This window comes from Dama dama, chromosome 15 (assembly GCF_033118175.1).
Source record: "Dama dama isolate Ldn47 chromosome 15, ASM3311817v1, whole genome shotgun sequence".
Lineage (NCBI taxonomy): Eukaryota > Metazoa > Chordata > Mammalia > Artiodactyla > Cervidae > Dama > Dama dama.
This window is the reverse complement of record NC_083695.1, coordinates 77049188-77069806: the sequence shown is the minus strand read 5'-3', so window position 1 is coordinate 77069806 and position 20619 is coordinate 77049188. Positions and strand designations below refer to the sequence as shown.

Here is a 20619-nt window from a genome sequence, read left to right as displayed (position 1 = left end):
CTTCCCAGAGCCTTACATCTGTCAAATTTATAGTGAGGATACTGTGGATCTCCTAGGGCTTCTAAACAGGCAATATGCATACACTAATACTGGCCCACAGTATTGGCTGTTACTTTGAAATGGGCATTTAACTTTTTGCCCTCAATTACTTTTTGCCTTTAATTACTAACTTCCTAACCTATAATTCTTTATATAAGGTTCTATAGAGGAACCATGTAGAAAATTAGAATTGGTGAAAAAAGTCCCAGACCTAGCAATTCCTCGCTCTTCTTTTTCTTTTACACTGTTGAATTTAGGTTCTGTTTCTGCCAGTTCTTTCTGCTTTTCTTCTATTTTTTCAAGCAGCTTCTGCCTTTCTTTTAATAAGCGTTTCTGTAAATAAAGCAAGATAAGTAAAAATGCAATCTGTTTAAAAACTTTTCTTATTTATAAGTCTAGCATAAGATACTTTCTCATGAAAAGAATTCATGAAAAAACTGACCCTGCAACATAAAACTAATTTTTAAATGTAAGTAACTGATAGTAGTCAGTTGCAACTTGAATGAAAATTATTTTAATGTGCCAAATTTTTACAAAAATTCAAGCATGCACCCCTGTCACAGAAGGGACTGTCCTCTGCAGTTCCCACTCACCTGAACACTTGTGTCTTTCATTTTCAGCATTTTAACTTACCCTCTGTTCACTATTGCCTGCCAATTCATCTTGTAAATCCTTGGCTTTAAGCTCCAACTTAGTTCTCTGCTTAATTTGTTCCTGTCTTTCAGCACTGAGCTGTTCCTTTTCTTCTTTCATAGCTGAAATTTTTGTTTTCAGTTCTCTAACTTGGCGCTCAATATCCTATTCAAAAAGTATCAAATAGAAACAAGTTAGACAACTAGAAATACAAAAGCAAAATCAGGACACCATTGGTTTGTCTCTTCTTTTTCTCTCATTTAAACTTTCAGTACTACTCTTTCCAATACTCAATCCCAGTGACACCCCTACTTGAAGTTACCATTCCATAATTCTGGTATAAAAAGTTTAACTTACAAATTAACCGAACCCAAGTTTATAACCTTACCTCCATTTTATCTCTTGCATCCTGCTGAGCATCTCTTAATTGTCGGGATTTTTCTCCACTTGTCTCTCGCTTAGCAGAAAGCTGGGAAAAAAAACAAGCTATGATTTCTAACCCATTTTGAGTTTGTTCAATATTTTATAACATCTAGCAAAAATCTTTAAATATCCCTTAAAACAAGCATTCACTTACAAAATTTTTTCCCCAAAAATAACTGTAGTGGTTTTAAACAGAAAATGCCTGGAGTTTTCAGCATTACCTAAAACTCATTTTTGTACAAAATGTCAGCAATACTAATTACAAAATACACTTTAAAAAGCCAAGAAAGAAATTCGTGAAACCGTAAAAGTTGTTTTCTTCTCATCCTGGTCTGCCTGACACCACCACCTAATTATATGTCAGATACAACTACAGCAAGGACCTCATGGGTCATTTTCCTTGGAGTAAACTCAAAGAATAAATCTGCTGAGTAATGAATTCACTAAGATATTTTAAAATTTTGAGGCCTGTATTTAAAAATCATTGAAAAGTATAAATATGAGTTTAAATATATTCATAAAAATAAAATTAAACAAGTGACAAAGGTAAGTATTTTACCTCATCAAGTTTAGCACGAGTTTCGTTAAGTTCCTGATTGTAAATGGTATATTCCAGGGCTCGTCTCATCTTATCCCACTTTTGATACTGAGCTAGTTCTTCCTTTTCTTCCTCTAATGTATGTAATCTCTCTTCAATGTATTTTAACAACTCATTGATTTTTTCCCGTTTTCCCTCTTAAAAAAAATGGGAGAAGGGTGAAGGAGTTGAATAAAATTTGTATTAGTATCAATTCTCAAATATACTGTGTTAATCTTAAGCACGTTAGCATTATTTCTTTGATGTTAATTGATAACCAAATCTAAGATACTAAAATGGCAATTAAAATGTTTTATTATGGAAAGTATAAGACAATAAACTTATACATGGTGACACTGATTCTTATATTACATGTGGTACAGGCCTCTGTTTAAGCTTCCTTTAAAAGTTAATGTGCCTCCCCATGACATTAGGAAAAACAAAAACAAAACCTTAATATCACTGGTGTCACTGATTCTCAATTCTTATAACAGCATTATCTATATAGTTGCCATATACTGAATACTTACTATATTCCAATCATGGTGCTACTTTGCTCCTCTATGCGCCACTACAAACTATAAAAAAGGACTTCACAAATGGGAAAGCTTTGGACCAGAGAGGTCAAGTCTAAAGTCTCAATATCAGGTAACTATTATTTAGATTTTGAATGTAAGGGTTTCTGACTCAAGCCATGAAAGGGCACAGCACTTGAAAGGCAAAGTTGAGTTTCCATAATGAACATATTAAGAAAGAGTCCAAGTTCAAAGTTTAAGTTTTACATTTACTTGCTTCTGAATAAATTAAAACCTAACGCCAACTAATATTTCAGCATTTTTTTCCCCTGAGGAATACATCCAAATGTCTTATCCTCACTAATAATGAGAAAGACTTTAAAGGCACAAAGCAGCTGACCTAGAATGGCACTATTATCTCACAGTAACAATTCTTTATTCAAAGAGACAAATTGTTAGAATTCTCAAACTTTCAACTGCCTAACACTAATTTTCTTTCCAATCCGTCCACAGGCAAATTATTATACAATATTCTCCTGAGAATAGACAACTTCTCTCAAGTATAACACAATGAAAAAGCATTCACGGAATAGAAGAAATAAGGCAGAATAACATTTATTTTACCTGTTTCCTTCATTAAAGATATGCTTTCTTCTTTTCGTTCATCATACACTCTAGTACCAGCCACTTCTCTTAATAGTTTTAGTCTCTGAGAATCTGGTGCTGTTGCCATCTGGTTAATCTAAAAATTTTAGAATAGTAATTATTTACAGAGATAGATTGCTCTTTAAGAACTCTACCTTGAAAGGTATTCACATGCCAAGTTTTAAGTACTGAGTTCACAATGGGAGAACAGCAATGAACAGAAAAGATCTTACCCTCAAAAAACCTACATTCTAGTGAGAAAAAAACCAGGAAGTATACATACCATTACACTATAAATGCCAAAAACAAAAAATAAGAAATTATAGCATAAAGAGTTAGGGTGATGGCAGTGCTCTAATAAAAGAGGCAGACAACATAGATGGCTTCTGTGAAATGACCTATGAGCGGACACTGAAATAATACAAAGGAACCTATGCTGCATGCATGCAGGAAGTCTCAGGTAATTGCTTTCAAATCAGCCTCCTTTTAAAGAAACTTCTTATAAAGATAGTCTTTTCAAAAATCTTGCTCTTAAAAGTGAAACACATATTCTTCCTAATCCCTTTTTCTGAATGCTAGCTTTCCAACACATAGCTAAAAACACCTCCAACATGAAATAAGAAGTGGACATCTTAAAAGGATTCTCCCCTAGTCCAAAATAGCACAACAGAAAACTATTAGGACCCTGCAGGATATGTTGTAAGAAAAATAAATTATTTTAGATATATATAGTTAAAATATATGAGGAAATAGCAGAACAATCAGCGAAAGTATATAACTCCTAAAAACTGTAAAAAATCCCATTTTGATTAAGGGAAAATAATATGTAGCATTATGGCAGATTTCTGGTAATGTAAGCTTTCTAGTGTGTTATACTAACAGTATTAATTTCAGAAAGTAACTTTTTTCAAATGTGAGTTTTATAAAGTTTCTACAATACTCTTAACTTCTACAAACCAAAAGTATCTTCGGATCACTAAGAAAACACGATCCACTTAAATAATTCTGCTGAAATACTTTTATCACACTGTGCAATGGATCTATTTTGCACTTTATGGCCACAAAAAAGGTACTTTAATACAAACTTCAGTGCAAAATAAATCAATGAAAACAGAAGACAGTAAGGTCCATTTTCACCCGAATTTAACCATTAGAATGAAATCAAATTCATCATTCAATGAATATAATCAGAAAACAAATTCCATTTAAAAAGATACACATTTTTTACCTTTCCTTGTTTAACAATATAATAAGGATTGCTTCGAGAAAAACCAGCACTTTCAAGGAGGTTCATCACATCATTTTTCCTGTTGATAAACAATTAAAAAATTTTTCAAATATGTAACAATCTAACAATAAGCAAAGAATACACTAACCCTTGAGTTAAGGAGCATGAAGAAGTATAGAACAGTCATTAAATTATCTTTTATATCAGCCTCAGGGAATCTTCTGATTCTTATGCTTGAGCTCTAAATAATGATTTGCTGAACCTGAGGCAAAAGCACCTCATATACGAGCCAAGTAAAATACTTTTACTCTTTTGTATAAAAATTATAAGCATAAAAATGCTTACGTGACCATTTTCTTGTCTAAGAAATACTGATCCTTTTTGGCACCGATAACTCTTCGAAGTGAAACTTCCTCTTTGTCGATCTAAGAAAAAAACATAAAAGCTCAAACATAAATCTAATAGTAAATGTTTTGGAAACATTTCAGTTAATAGGGTCATTTTAGAGTCCCTCACCATAGCAGTTATTTTGAAACTTCAATTATCTCACTAAAGATATGCTATTGAATACTCAATTCTACAACAAAGACCTTTTTTTTTTACAACAGCTTGCACATTCCCACTTGTTTACCAGAATATTCAAAATTTTAAAATAAAATTAGTATGTAAGCTATAATTATTTTAGTATAAACTAAATCATAAAAGCCTTCCTGGGTAGCTAAAACAGTAAAGAATCTGCCTGCAATGCAAGAAACCTGGGTTTGATCCCTGTGTTGGAAAGATCCCCTGGAGAAGGGCATGGCAACCACTCCAATATTCTTGCCTGGAGAATTCCATGGACAGAGGAGCCTGGAGGGCTACAGTCCAGGGACTCACAAAGAGTTGGACACGACTGAGTGACTAACACATACAAATCATAAAAGCCTAAGTACAGCTATAAATAAAAGTTTCAAAGCATGACAAAAGTCAGCTGCATCAATAAAATTCTCAGCATTATTACTGAAAAGAAAAAAACAGTTACTCACGGGTAACCGGTTGTCTGAATTGTCAAAAATAATCTCCACAAAAGCAGAAATAACACGAGGACCAGTACCCTCCTAAAACACAAGAAAAAGTTAATGTCATTTAAGTGGTATTTTCACATTCTTTAAATATTTTTAAAGTTTAGTGCAGGTAATAAGCCCGATTCAATGGAGGAAAATTTCTATCAGACTAGAATATAACAGCAATCCAGTCTATGCCCCAACCACTCATGCCAAAGAAGCTGAAGTTATATGATTCTATGAAGACCTACAAGACCTTCTAGAACTAACACCCAAAAGAGATGTCCGTTTCATTACAGGGGACTGGAATGCAAAGGTAGGAAGTCAAGAGATACCTGAAGTAACAGAAAAGTTTGACCTTGCGAGTACAAAATGAAGCTGGGCAAAGACTAACAGAGTTTTGCCAAGAGAACACACTGGTCATAGCAAATACCCTCTTCCAACAACACAAGAGAAGACTCTACACATGGACATCATCAGATGGTCAACACCAAAATCAGATGGATTATATTTTTTGCAACAGAAGATGGAGAAGCTCTATACAGTCAGCAAAAACAAGACCGGGAGCTGACTGTGGCTCAGATCATGAACTCCTTATTGAAAATCCAGACTTAAATTGACGAAAGTAGGGAAAACCACCAGACCATTCATGTCTGACTTAAATCAAATCCCTTACAATTATACAGCGGAAGAGACAAATAGATTCAAGGGATTAGATTTGATAGACAGAGTGCCTTAAGAACTATGGAGGTTCATGACATTGTACAGGAGGCAGGGATCAAGATCATCCCCAAGAAGAAATGCAAAAAGGCAAAAATAATTGTCTGCGGAGGCCTTACAAATAGCTGAGAAAAGAAAAGAAGAGAAGTGAAAGGCAAAGGAGAAAAGGAAATATATACCCATCTGAATGTAGAGTTCTAAAAATAGCAAGGAGAGATAAGAAAATCTTCCTAAGTGATCAATGCAAAGAAATAAAGGAAAACAATAGAATGGGAAAGACTAGAGATCTTGTCAAGAAAATTAGAGATACCAAGGGAACTTTTCATGCAAAGATGGGCACATTAAGGACAGAAATGGTACGGACCTAACAGAAGCAGAAGATATAAGAGGTGGCAAGAATACACCAAAGAACTATACAAAAAAGATTTTCATGAGCCAGATAACCATGATGGTGTGCTCACTCACCCAGAGCCAGACATCCTGGAGTGCAAACTCAAGTGAGCCTTAGGAAGCATCACTATGAACAAAGCTAGTGGAGGTGATGGAATTCCAGTTGAGCTATTTCAAATCCTAAAAGATGATGCTGTGAAAGTGCTGCACTCAATATGTCAGCAAATTTGGAAAACTCAGCACTGGCCACAGGACTGGAAAAGGTCAGTTTTTATTCCAGTCCCAAAGAAAGGCAATGCTAAAGAATGTTCAAATTACTGTACAACTGCACTCATCTCACATGCTAGCAAAGCAATGCTCAAAATTCTCCAAGCGAGGCTTCAACAGTACGTGAACCATGAACTTCCAAATGTTCAAGTTGGATTTAGAAAAGGCAGAGAAATCAGAGATCATATTGCCAACATCCACTGGATCATAGAAAAAGCAAGAGAGCTCCAGAAAAACATTCTACTTCTGCTTTATTCATTACTCCAAAGCCTTTAACTGTGTGGATCACAACAAACTGTGGAAAATTCTTAAAGAGATGGGAATACCAGACCACCTGACCTGCCTCCTGAGGAATCTGTATGCAGGTCAAGAAGCAACAGTTAGAACGGGACACGGAACAACAAATTGGTTCCAAATCAGGAAAGGAGTATGTCAAGGCTGTATATTGTCACCCTACTTATTTTACTTGTGTGCAGAGTACATCATGTGTAATGCTGGACTGGATGAAGCACAAGCTGGAATCTCAAGATTGCTGGGAGAAATATCAATAACCTCAGACACACAGATGACACCACGCTTATAGCAGAAAACGAAGAAGAGCTAAAGAGCCTCATGATGAAAGTGAAAGAGGAGAGTGAAAAAGTTGGCTTAAACTCAACATTCAAAAAACTAAGATCATGGCATCCAGTCCCATCACTTCATGGGAAATAGATGGGAAAACAATGGAAACAGTGAGAGACTTTATTTTCTTGGGTTCCAAAATCACTGCAGATGGTGACTGCGGCCATGAAATTAAAAGACACTTGCTCCTTGGAAGAAAAGCTATGACCAACCTAGACAGCATATTAAAAAGCAGAGACAGATGTTTGATAACAAAGGTCCACCTAGTCAAAGCTATAGTTTTTCCAGTAGTCATGTATGGATGTGAGAGTTGGACTACCAAGAAAGCTGACCGCTGAAGAATTTATGCTTTTGAACTGTGGTGTTGGAGAAGACTCTTGAGAGTCCCTTGGACTGCAAGGATATCAAACCAGTCAATCCTAAAGGAAATCAGTCCTAAATATTCACTGGAAGGACTGATACTGAAGCTGAAATACCAATACTTTGATCACCTGATGCAAAGAACTCACTCTTTAGAAAAGGCCCTGATGCTGGGCAAGATTGAAGGCAGGAGAAGGGGATGACAGAGGATGAGATGGTTGGATGGCATCACCATCTCGATGGACCTGAGTTTGAGCAAGTTCCGGGAGTTGGTGATGGACAGGGAAGCCTGGTGTGCTGCAGTCCATGGGCTTGCAAAGAGCTGGACATGACTGAGCAACTTAACTGTACTGAGAAAATCCTCTTGCCAAAGCAGCAGACGCTGGATTAGGATAACAATACTCAGCCACAAACCTTTTTTTCCCTCCCCCAAATAGACTTTGACTCTGAATTTAAAAAATGAGAACTATGCAAAAGATGTCAAAGTTAGATATACATAGGCTTTGTTCTACATACCACTTCATTTGAGCACAAGACCCCAGAGCCACCCAATTTTACCTATTTGCTAATATATAAAACACCTTGAGGCTTTTCTCTTATAGATTCACCTTAATGTTAGAAAGGAACCCTAACAAAGCATATAATTACTGGAACTGTCTTTTTAAACATTTGAGATATTCTATATAGTTTTAAATCTGCTACAAAAACATTCGCATTTAAAACGTCACGTTTCGATCAGTTTGTGACCCAGCTACTTAACAAGCCCAGATAATTTCTAGATTGTGAAAACTGTTACGAAGTTTGTTCAATACAATAAAGAATAATATCTAAAGAAATTATTCTTTTAATGCTAATCTGAGAAACCTAAACAGAGATTTTCTTATACGGAATCAATCCTGAGTACAGACTAAAAATTCAAATTAAAAAAAAAATTTTTAATTAAAATTTAAGAGTGGGAAGAAGGAATTCCTTGCCAGTCCAGTGGTTAGGACGTAGTGCTTTCACTACCGTGGCCTTGGTTCGATCCCTGGTTGAGGAATTAAGATCCCGCAAGCCACATGGCACAACCGGAAAAAAAACAGAGGGCAGGGGTGGCGGGGGGGTGGGGGATAATGGTTAGAAAAAAACTTTAAGTCTGAGAGACACTGGGTAGATACACTGAAGAATCCTGCTTTCTGGTCTTAAAAGTAATTATAAGCCATATTTAAATAAGACAGATGAGGTACATCATTTTATCATAGACCTTTATACTTTCTTAACCTAGAAGTGTTTATTATTTATAATTTAATGAAAACATTCTAACAATTTTCATTACTATAAACACACTTTCTTATTGGAAAATGTTACCATTTAAGTACCAATATGGCTAAAAATAATTTTATGTGGTTAAGTTTGTAATGGTTGCTTTTCTGCGGCTCCATGTTAACTTCTGACTTCCCTGGTGGCTCAGACGGTAGAGCGTCTGCCTACAATGCGGGAGACCCGGGTCTAATCCCTGGGTTGGGAAGATCTCCTGGAGAAGGAAATGGCAACCCACTCCAGTATTCTTGACTGGAAAATTCCATGGATGGTGGAACCTGGTAGGCTATAGCCCATGGGGTCGCAAAAAGTCGGACACGACTGAGCAACTTCACTTTCTGAGTCTTAAAGTTTCTAATTCCCAACCCAACTCTTTTTTCTCCTCAGCAAGCCAGATTCCAGATTCTTTATTTAAAGTATAAAGAATTTATATTTATATGGAACATATATCCATCCATAGGGAACTCCTACATTTTTTTTTAACCATTATATAAAAATTAAGCCTTCATCCTGCATTAATATAGTACACTAAATTTCATAGCAGAACATATACACAAGAAACATATTGCGTCATGTTCACAAAAGATCTGAAACTTGAAAAAATAATTTTGTTTAGCAGCACTGACAATGTATTTTTAGAAGTACTTAAAACCTGTAATGTTTTAAAGCAGTCTCACTCACATGTAACAAAGCCAATCGCTGTTCCGGACGAAGATGACTAAACTCATCACTGAGAACAAACTGAATTGCTAGAAACATAAAAACAACTATTAGTACAATCTAAAAAAGATTTGTGCTTTAGTTATAATCTCCCATACCTTCAGAGAATACAGTGTATCTATCAGGTATTGAACAATACAGATAAAGTAGATTAACTGTTTCATATAGACAAAAGGAATGCAGAAAATTTGCCTGTAGAGACTAATCAGCTACAAAATGACGATATTAGAAAAATATTAACAAGCTTTCACGGAAACATTTAAGGTAAGAAAATAAAAAGAAAACACTGAAATACACAAAAAGACAAGTGGAACTAAGGTATAACTCTTGATCAAAGTATACGTGTTTAGGTTTCATGCTATATTTGCTTTTATCCACTACATATAAATGATATAATTTAAAATACTTAACAAAATAGGATATATTCCTATAATATCCTTAATTGGATACTTTGTCAAAAGAAACAGAACTATGTAGGAAATACTGGGAAATGCTTCAGATTTCTACTCTCTGTTGCAGTACTTACGTGCCCTTTGTCGTCTATAAATAAGGTATCATTCATGCCACTTCCACAGAATGCATAACTGGACCACCCTCTCCTAGAAATGCAACTCTTCACTCAACTGTTGTATTCCCAGTCCATCTGAGAGACTTTTGACACTCTAAAAGAGTGAGTGTGTGTATATGAATGTGTATGCTGGGGGTGATGGTGGGGATTGGTTTTCTTTTATAATCACCTTGGAGGGGACAAATTCAAACTCCTAGAGAAATACTTCCACTCCAATCCTACCCTTCTCACCATCCCCAAATTAAAACTACTGATGGGATACAGAGTGCCCTTTAAAGCGTGAGCAGAGAAGGGACAAAACTTCTGCTATTACTAATGCTCCCTTTTCCTCAAGCACCCCTCAACTAAGATGTTTAAAAATTTTTCAACCTACTCCTTATATAGTCCAAATCTGTTAAAATATTTTTCTCCCCAAAGAATTTAACACAGGCAGTACTATTCTTAAATGCATTTTATCTTCAGAGATAGTTTTCAAAGCTCTATTTACTACCTTCTGACAACTCTTTTGTTGAGTCTATACAGTTTTTTATACTCCTCCATCTTTTATTAAAATAATTGATTTAGATGAAACAGATAAGCTATTTCCCATAACAATATTAACTATTCTACTGCACTTATATTCTTTCTCTCTCTCTCTGCATTTACAACATTTATATATGGCACTGAAGTTTAGAAAGCACTCCTATAATCTCATTTGATTCTCACAACTCATCTAAGGTAGGCAGGGTAAATACCTGTTTTTAAAGTGAAAGACTACTTTGAGAAGTTGTTCTGCGTAATCTCACATGGCTAATTAGCCACTAGCATAGAGCACAGATTCTTACACTCTAAACCCTCTACATTAAATTGCAATCGTGTTTGAAGAAGTATTTCTTCTGTTTCATGCAGACATAACCTCAGATAAACTACCTTAAGATACCTAGGTCTTATTATATTTAGAATTAAAAATACAATACCTACCATAAAAAAAGTTACTTTTTCCAGATCCATTTCTGCCCACTATAAAATTTCAAAAAGTATATGTTATTTTGTATAAAAAACAGTAAAATTTTATACTGAAAGTATTCAAAGATATAAAATCTTATTTTCTAACAAAACATCTTAAAACTTAAATACAACAGAACAGTGAACAGCAAATAATAAAACAGCTTTAATTACCAAATAAGTACAGTTTTTATATACTGTTCAGTTTTTTTCTTAAAGCAATTTATTTGTTTACTTTTTTGCTCTTTCTCCATAGTTTAAAATTAACAGGAATAACTAAACATACTACCTGGTCTTCATAATTTATAATCATTACAATGGACATGTAATTTTATTTTAATTGTATATAATACTTTTAACAATTTAAAGATTCACATGCTAAAATTTTAAAATACTTAAACAGTCACTAAAATTTCACAAACCATTTCCATGTTAAACAGTTTTCTGATCAGCCTTATACATCAAGTATAGTCTCAGAATCCCAAAAATACAGACAACTATAAGGCACTTGTTTTACTACCTGAATTCAGAAATAAGCAATTCTATACATAAGAGAAAATCAAATGCATCAGATATGAATTCATTTGAACTTTTCTGTTCAGCAGAATTTTCATTGTTAAGAGTCATGAATAACTGTCACTCTCTCTCAATCTTGACCAATATCCTGAACAAATTAGCCCCAAAGTCATCATCTTTAATCCAAAGTAAATTCTAAAGAGATCAGAAAGTAATGAAGTGCTTTAAAAAAAAAAGGCATGTAACAAGACACAGGCCACCTTGAAGGGAGGGGGCTTCTACTAAGGAAATCTAGGACAATTTGAGCACCAAAATAATTAGATGAATTATAAATTAGGGCTTGGGTGGAAGTGGAGGAGAATAATTCGTAAGTCCATACTGAAAATAAAAAGATAAACAGATAAGGAGAAAGGATGCTTGATTACAGCAGAACAACAAAGGGTAAATGTGAAAGGAGTGCTGGAAATAGATCATCATCCTGTAACTATCAGAATAAAGGCAAGAATTATTGATGAATACTAAATCTAAGGGGGAATTTTGATAAGGAATATAGTATTTGCATGGTCTCAAAATCTCTCCACATTATCAGTTGCAAAGGAAAAAAACCCTAACTATAGTGGGAAAATGACACAACCTTTACTGATCAAAAGTATCATCATCAATAAGAAGCAGATGGATATCCTGTGCCTCCACATGGAATACCCTGAAAAGGACACATCATTTACATAATATTTCTCAAAACTAACAATGTAAAACACAAAGGCTGTGGAAATGACCCAGATTAAATGAGAATTAAGAGACATGACAGCTAAATGCAATGCCTGATCGTAAATTAAATCCTGTACTAGAGGGAGGGAATGCTAGAGGGGGGGAATGCTATAAAGAACATTTCTGGGTCAATCTACATAACTAGAAAATAAAAGATTACTGTATTGATGCTAAATTTACTGACATTGATAACTATACTGTGATTATATAAGATGGCTACACAATATCTGTCTGGAAGTTATCCAATGTGACCGCAAACCAGATTTATCTTGTTTATAAAGGTATGACCACTTCTCCCCTCACTCTTACCCTCAAACTGCACTCTCCCATTAAGGCCTCGGCAGCTAAGCAGGCCTAGAGCTCTGTTTTCCAGGAAAGCCAGACTAATTCAAGTATAGATCATTAACAGTAAGAATAGCTATCTCTGGGTAGAATGACTACAGTTTAATTTTTTTTCCTTTTATCTTCTATGCTCTTTATGTTCTACAAAGTCATGTATATTTCTTTTGTTAGAAGGATAGGAAAAAAGATAACCTCAAAAAGGTTTATGGTTATTACATTTAAACATCAAATAAGTATCAGCACACGGGTTATCTCCCTGCCTTCAAATCATTATTTTTCCAAGGGTCAAAAATCATTAAACAAAGCTTTCAAAAGATATGTTTAGGATCAATCTCAGTGTATATTACTTTTGGTCTTTCTTACATGATTAAGGGACTTGTTTTTAAAATACATTAAACAATATCATGGTTTTTTTTTTCAGTTAAACAAAAGAACATTTAGATAATTTCCTTTGTAACTGTGACTATTAACAATCCTAATGTTGCAACCAAAGTAGTAAAATAGCTACCTGATATGAGGCCCTACAGATATAATTTAATCATTCTAGGTAATGATGGCCATCATCTTACAGTTCATTTATAAAATTACAGTCAGTCCTCCAAATTCCAAATTGCTGGGTTCCAAACCTAAGGATTTAATCAACCAGACAGGGGGTGGGGTGGTTTCAGAAAGTTCTAAAAACAAGCCATAATTTGCCACAAGCTGGCAACTATTTACACATGATGTACACTATATTTACACCTATTTACATAGCATTTACATTGTATTACAAGTAATCTAGGGATATGCTTAGGTTATATGCATAGATTTGATAACAAGACTATGATTTGATAACAAGTTTTAGTCATGCATCCAAGATACCAAGGAAATACTATAACTGTATAAAACTGATATTAAGATATTTAACCACTTTTAATTTATAAGTTAAGGAAATAATCTGTATCTAGTAATTACTCACTTTTCTCCATTTCTAAAGATTTTCTGATTGATGAAAATCAGAAGATACTTATAATCAAAATGCAAGTAAAACTCCAGTACAATCAATCTGTTCTTATAGCACACCAATTAATGATTTTTCAGTAGGTTAAGGCAGAAGGAAAAGTATGTTTTTATTACCAACTACAAAGCTGCAACTCACGCTTCAACGGCAGGCCTTCTCTTGCCCTCAATTTTTAAATTTTATTATGTATTTCAAAATAAAATATGATTCTCAAAAGTTTCTCTGGGAACATCAGTATTCACTGTTCACCCTTAACTTATTTCTGTATTGTCAACTAAACTGGCACTTGCCAAGAGCATTTGCCAGCAACAGAACAAGGGCATTTGCCATTTGCCTCTGCAAAGATGGAACCCTATGCTGCTGCAGCTGCTGACCTTCAACACCCTGAGCTGAATTCAGGGTGGAGAGTCAGGCACTCTCTGCTCACTCTCACTTTCCCACTAGGGAAACTGGTGCAACAGTTGGTCTTCAGATGGATATTTTCAGGAACTGATTTCACGATCCCAATCCCTGCATCTCTTCATATCTAGAAAATAGCTAAATCCCTTCATGATGACATCCGCTCCTCTTGACTAGCAGAAAACTTTGTGTCAAATAAGCGCTAGCAAAGTAATGTTCAAAATTCTCCAAGAGAGGCTTCAGTTCTCCTGAACGGATAACTCCCAGATGTTCAAGCTGGATTTAGAAAAGGCAGAGGAACCAGAGATCAAATTGCCAACATCCACTGGATCAAAGAAAAGCAAGAGTTCCAGAAAAATATCCACCTCTGTTTCACAGGCTAAGCTAAAGCCTTTGACTGTGTGGATCACAACAAACTGTGGAAAATTCTTCAAGAGTTGAGAATACCAGACCACCTTACCTGACTCCAGAGAAACCTGTTAGAACAGTTAGAACTCAACATGGAACAATGGACTGGTTCAATAGGGAAAGTAGTGTGTCAAGGCTGTATATTGTCACCCTGCTTATTTAATTTATATGCAGAGTACATCAAGCGAAATGCCCGGCTGGATGAAGCACAAGCTGGAATCAAGATTGCTGGGAGAACTATCAATAACCTCAGATATGCATGTGACACCCTATGGCAGAAAGTGAAGAGGAACTGAAGAGCCTCTTGCTGAAGGTGAAAGAGGAGAGTGAAAAAGCTGGCTTAATACTCAACATTCAAAAAACGATGACCATGGCATCCGGTCCCATCTTTTCATGGCAAATAGATGGGGAAACAATGGAAACAGTGACAGACTTTATTTTGGGGGGCTCCAATATCACTGCAGATGGTGACTTCAGTCATGAAATTAAAAGACGTTTGCTTCTTGGAAGAAAAGCTATGACCAACCTAGACAGCATATTAAAAAGCAGACATTACTTTGCCTACAAAGGTCTGCCTAGTCAAAGCTATGGTTTTTCCAGTAGTCATGTATGGATCTGAGAGTTGGACCATAAAGAAGGCTGAGCACCAAAGAATTGATCCTTTGAACTGTGGTGTTGGAGAAGACTCGAGAGTCCCTTGTACTGCAAGATCAAACCAGTCAATCCTAAAGAAAATCAATCCACTGAATTCATATTCCAGTGAATATTCATATTCACTTTAAGGACTGAAGTTGAAGCTGAAGCTCAACACTTTGGCCACATGATGCAAACGGCCAACTTATTATACAAGACCCCAATGCTGGGAAAGATTGAAGGCAGGAGGAGAATGGGGTGACAGAGATGAGATGGTTGGATCACAGCACCAACTCGATGGACATGAGTCGGAGCAAACTCCGGGAGACGGTGAAGGACAGGGAAGGCTGGTATGCTGCAGTCCATGGGGTCACAAAAAGTTAGACACAACTTAGTGACTGAGTAACAACCAAAGGGCTTGAATGCACGGAACTTCCCCTTCACCAAAATCTTATAGACTGACCTTCTCCCACTGCCTCTGTGGAGCAGTCTCTCAGAGTTATCTGAGGTGCTGTCTCCTGGGCTGCAGTCCTCATTTTGCCCCAAATAAAACTTAACTCCCAACTCGTGCTTTTTTTTTTCAGTCAACAGTATGAATCTTACCTCACCTCAAGCTATGGACTCCATGGTACACACTCTCCCTGACCCCCAATTCATATGTTAAAGCCCTAACCCCACTATATGAAGCTTTTTGGAGATGAGGGGGGGTCTTTGGGAGGTAATTTACATGAGGTTAGGAGTGAGGCCTTTATGGCAGGACTACTGCTCTTTCAAGAGGGAGAGGTTCAAACAAAGGTTCTCCAGAGCAGTGAAAAAATAAATCCCTGTTGTTTAAGCCATCTAGTCTACAATATTTTGTTGTGGCAGACCAAACCAACTAGGACAGTGTATAGCTGAAATCTATGTTGATAGCAGTTCTATGCTTTTCTGGTGTCTAGAAGCACTCATTTGATCTAGTCTTTAAAAACTCAGCAGATGGTCAGAAAACACTGCTGTCTGTATCACTATCATCTGTAGAACCTATATATTAACTATTATATTGAAGGACAATCATCATTAGCCCCCTTATACTCACATAATTGCTTTGTCATTTAATCTTCCCAACAGCCCTAAGAAACATGTATCATTATTTCCACTTTACAAGTGAGAAAACTGAAGCATCAGGAAGTCTGAAGAATACATGGCAGAACTGGGATTTAAATCCCATTCTGCCATGATCCAAAGTTTATGCTTTTCCCACCCAGCTGCATGGTCTGTCCTTGGACATTATAATATGAAAAAAAAAATCTTAGAACAACCTAATTTGTGAATAAAGAATGGTCATCTTTGAAATAAGGTAATAGTGACCATTTTAAAAGTAGGAAATGACATACCAAGAATAGCTGAAATGCTAAATTTAGTGCTGTTCACTATAAACTTGAATCTATTAAAAGACATAAATACAAGGCTACCAAATAAAATTAATACTTTGACTGTCTTTTCCAAGTATTTTAAACATAAAAAGGAAGCAACTTCATCAGTGCAGATAAAAGCAAAGTATTAATACAGAAAAAAACCATATAAATTTATGTGATATTCAAGACAATTCCTGTCTCCTTAAGCCTAACATAGGCAAATTTAAACGACTATATAGACATAAAACTGACGGAGTAAACCATGAACACTTACCAATAACATTATGTTTTGAACTGAACGGATCTACAATTGTTTGATCTCTATAACTTCGAAAACCCTGGATAATAACCTAACAAACAGAAGAGAGATTTTTTTTCAGAAAGAAATAACACACCCCAAAAGAAATAACTTCTAAGCTAATATTTTCCTGTAGCCCTCCTTCCCTTTCTGGTTTCCCATTTAATGCCAAACAGAAAAACTTCCATGTCAGAGAAGAAAAATTTATTTTGGAAAATGATTTAAAAATCTCAAAACTGCCCGTATATCAGTAATCATTGCCAGTGTTCTTTAGAAGTTATAATTAGTAGCCTATCAGCGAGCGCTCAAAATCAAATACACTGTATAAGGCTGGCTGGAACACTAACCATCACAGGACCGGATAAAAGTCTATCAAGCATGCAGGGGGGCTCAGCGGTCCTGGGCGCCCCTTTCAGTCACACTCTGGCCAAAACAGAGCCGCCCATCCAGGACAGGGCTGCTCAGAGTCCATCACATCCAGCCGAAAAATTTCTCCTAAGGCGTGTGAATGGGCTCATTTTCGGGGTGGCCTCCAGCGCGGGAAGACCATTTTGACAGAAAGTAAACAACGGAATGAGAAGGCGCTACACATTCTGCAAGAAGGGACCCTTTCACGTCTCCGGTAACTCGGGGAGAAGCGAGGCCCCTGGCTAAGCTGACATCCCAGCTTGGACCCCACAGGCCGGGGACACCCTCTCTCCACACACGCCACGCAAAAAGCTCGCGAGGGGGCTGGCCAGCCCCGCAGGACCAAGCTGCTTCTCCTCCACCCGGGAGGGCCCGGTTCCCTCCAAAAGGCCCGCCTCGCCAGCCCCTCCAGCTCTCTCCGCGAGAGCCCGCCTCCCTCAGGCAAGCGCCCTGCGGAGAGGCTCAGGCTGCAAAGGGGCGCCCCGATTCTCCGCGGGCGCCCCGAGCTGCACCCCTCCCCCACAGTCCCTGTCCAGCCCCGCGCCACCCTGCAAGAAGCAACACCCCCGACAGAAGGAGCGGTCCCCACGAGCGCCTGAGGGGCGGGAGGAACGCACAGGCCTCACCTGCTTTATGTACATGGTTCCGCGCCCCTAGCCGGGGAGAAGCGCTCCCCCACAAGAAGCAACAACTCGGCCGCGGGGTTAGGTGAGGCGCCTGAGAGACCCCTCCCCCCAAAGCGCCGCTTGCACCCCTCTAGCCAAACAAAATGGCGGCACCCAGGGAGGCGGAGTCCCCGCCTTGGACGGAACCACCCTCGCAGCTTCCCTCGGAGCGTGGGGGAATCAGAGTCAGATCTGCTCTATCTTTTCAGCAAAAGATCCTTCTACGATGTCGTTAGCTGAATTTCATTTGACTCCTCAATTTTTAGGTGAATTTTTCCTGAGAATTAGTCGGAAACTTCATTCGGAAAAGCCTTGGTCGTGAGATTGACCTGTATTCCCTCCGAGCGCGCAGCCAATGGTTGCGGCCACAAGGTGGAGAAAGGTTCGGCGCCAAAGCTGAGAGGGTGTCCAAGCGCCAGTAGCGGTGCGAGTTGATGGCCCCGTGGTCTCGCGCTGTTTGGAAATAGCGAGCTGGGGCGGGCGGCGCGGCTGCCCGAACCTATAGAGTACTGGACCGGGGGAGAAACTCGGTGGGCAGAATCCCTGGTCCTCTATTATTCTCTCTTTTGTAAAAGTTTAGAATGGCTCCCACTGGCTCTGGACTCCCCACTCTCAGGACAGCCCCAAATGGACTTGACGCTAGAAAATTAATTTTAATATTGTCAGAGTTATTAATATCCCGGAGCTGTTACTGCTCTGCCAGTTGCTATAAATCTAGGCAGACTGGACGACTGCAACGCAAAGATTTAGTTAAGATTAAAACCCCTCCCCCGCCTTTTTTCCTGAGAGCCTAAAAGCTTGGAGGTACTAGTGGCAACCCTGGGCGTATCTGATCTGCCTCAATCGCAGGAGAAAAACTCGGATCTCTGGGCCGCTGTAAAATTACCTGCCACTCAGCAGTCACTCAAATTGGTCGGTCCTCGCAACCCGTCCCGCTACGGCGGGCAGTTCTAACGCTGATTATTTCTACGTTGAACTATTTCAAATGACTAACTTCATCCCTGTCAACACCTCTTGGTGCTGGAAGAAGACTTTATGTACCTTTTAAATAGATGAAAAGGACAAGGACACTTAAGGGAAAACAAATGACTTATTAGAAGGGGGCAAGGGAAAGAGAAAGCACTTCAGGGAAAACATACGACTTTTAGGAAAGTCAAACCGGCCCTTAGGAGAAGAGATGGAAGTCGCTAGTAGTAATACTTTGAGTATTACTTCAGTGATGAGTCAGACTTCCCCGTGTGTTCCCAGGGAGAGGATTTATGGCAAGTGTGTTATTTTAAGCTCTTTTGAGAGGCAGATAAGAGATTTCAGAAACTCATACTTTCAGCCTTAAATAATGTTTATGCCACAATAGTGGATTCTGGATCCTTTCCAGAGAGTATCCAGAGTATACCTGTCAGGTGCTCCTTCCCAGGTATGAGAAGCTTGATATCAATATAGGGGACCAGCATCATAATCTGCTCAGTGATAAGAGAATTAACGACTCCAGACTATATTATGAGAGCTCTGTTGGCTCAGCAGTAAAGAATACACTTGTAATGCAGGAAACCACCTGTAATGCAGGAGTCCCCGGTTCCCTGGGTGAAGAAGATCCCCTGGAGAAGGAAATGGCTACCCACTCTGTTGCCAAAATCTTGGCTCTTTGTGCACCAATGCCAAAGAGAAATATGAGACAGAATTATGGAGGAGAAAGAAAGAGTGGCTTTATTACTTGCCAGGCAAAGAAGGAACACAATAGGCTAGTGCCTCAAGAACTGTGACACTCTCCCTACCCCTCAACCCACCCACCCTGAGTATGGAAAGGTTACGTAGTCAGACTGGTTTAAAATTGGGAAAGGAGTACTCAAGGCTGTATATTGTCACCCTGCTTATTTAACTTATATACAGAGTACATCATGCGAAATGCTGGACTGGATGAAAGGCAAGTTGGGAGTCAATATTGCCGGAAGAAATATCAATAACCTCAGATATGACATCACCCTTTGGCAGAGAGGGAAGAGGAAATAAACAGCCTCTTGATGAAGGTGAAGAGGAGAGTGAAAAAGCTGGCTTAAAACTCAACATGCAAAAAACGAAGATTGTAGCATCTGGTCTCATCACTTCATGACAAATAGATGGGGAAACAATGGAAACAGTGACGGACTTTATTTTCTTGGGCTCCAAAACACTGCTTAATTAAAATGAAATCAAAAGACCCTTGCTCCTTGGAAGAAAAGCTATGACAAATTTAGACAGTATATTAAAAAGCAGAGACATTCCTTTGCCTACAAAAGTCCATCTAGTCAAAGCTATGGTTTTTCCAATAGTCATATGTAGATGTGAGAGGTGGACCATAAAGAAGACTGAGTGATGACGAATTAAACTGTGGTGTTGGAAAAGACTCTTGGGAGTCCCTTGGACTGCAAGGAGATCAAACCAGTCCATCCTAAAGGAAATCGGTCCTGAATATTCACTGGAAGGACTGATGCTGAAACTGAAACTCCAATACTTTGGCCACCTGATGTGAAGAACTGACTCATTGGAAAAGCCCCTGATGCTGGGAAAGATTGAAGGCAGGAGGAGAAGGGGATGACAGAAGGTGAGATGGTAGGATGGTATCACTGATTTGATGGACATGAGTTTGAGCAAGCTCTGGGGGTTGGTGATGGGCAGGGTAGCCTGGCGTGCTGCAGTCCATGGGGGTCACAAAAAGTGCCGGACACAAATGAGCGACTGAACTGAAGCTGAGGGTATATGTATATTCATGAAGGAGTTGG

General features: G+C 38.0%; 1 protein-coding gene across 1 annotated transcript in view; it reads right to left on the bottom strand.

Moving 5' to 3' along the window:
- The window catches only part of SMC3 (structural maintenance of chromosomes 3), a 38019-nt gene extending 20040 nt beyond the window's left edge, over positions 1-17979 (bottom strand). Inside the window, exons 1-12 of the mRNA XM_061162617.1 lie at positions 17825-17979; positions 16767-16842; positions 11009-11047; positions 9442-9509; positions 5086-5157; positions 4406-4485; positions 4061-4139; positions 2812-2929; positions 1655-1830; positions 1061-1141; positions 673-837; positions 251-372 (exon numbers count right to left, since the gene is read on the bottom strand). Coding sequence (XP_061018600.1) covers positions 251-372; positions 673-837; positions 1061-1141; positions 1655-1830; positions 2812-2929; positions 4061-4139; positions 4406-4485; positions 5086-5157; positions 9442-9509; positions 11009-11047; positions 16767-16842; positions 17825-17839 — 1091 coding nt within the window. The 5' untranslated portion in view covers positions 17840-17979. The remainder of the gene's footprint in view (positions 1-250; positions 373-672; positions 838-1060; positions 1142-1654; positions 1831-2811; positions 2930-4060; positions 4140-4405; positions 4486-5085; positions 5158-9441; positions 9510-11008; positions 11048-16766; positions 16843-17824) is intronic.
- Between the last annotated feature and the right edge of the window lie 2640 nt (positions 17980-20619).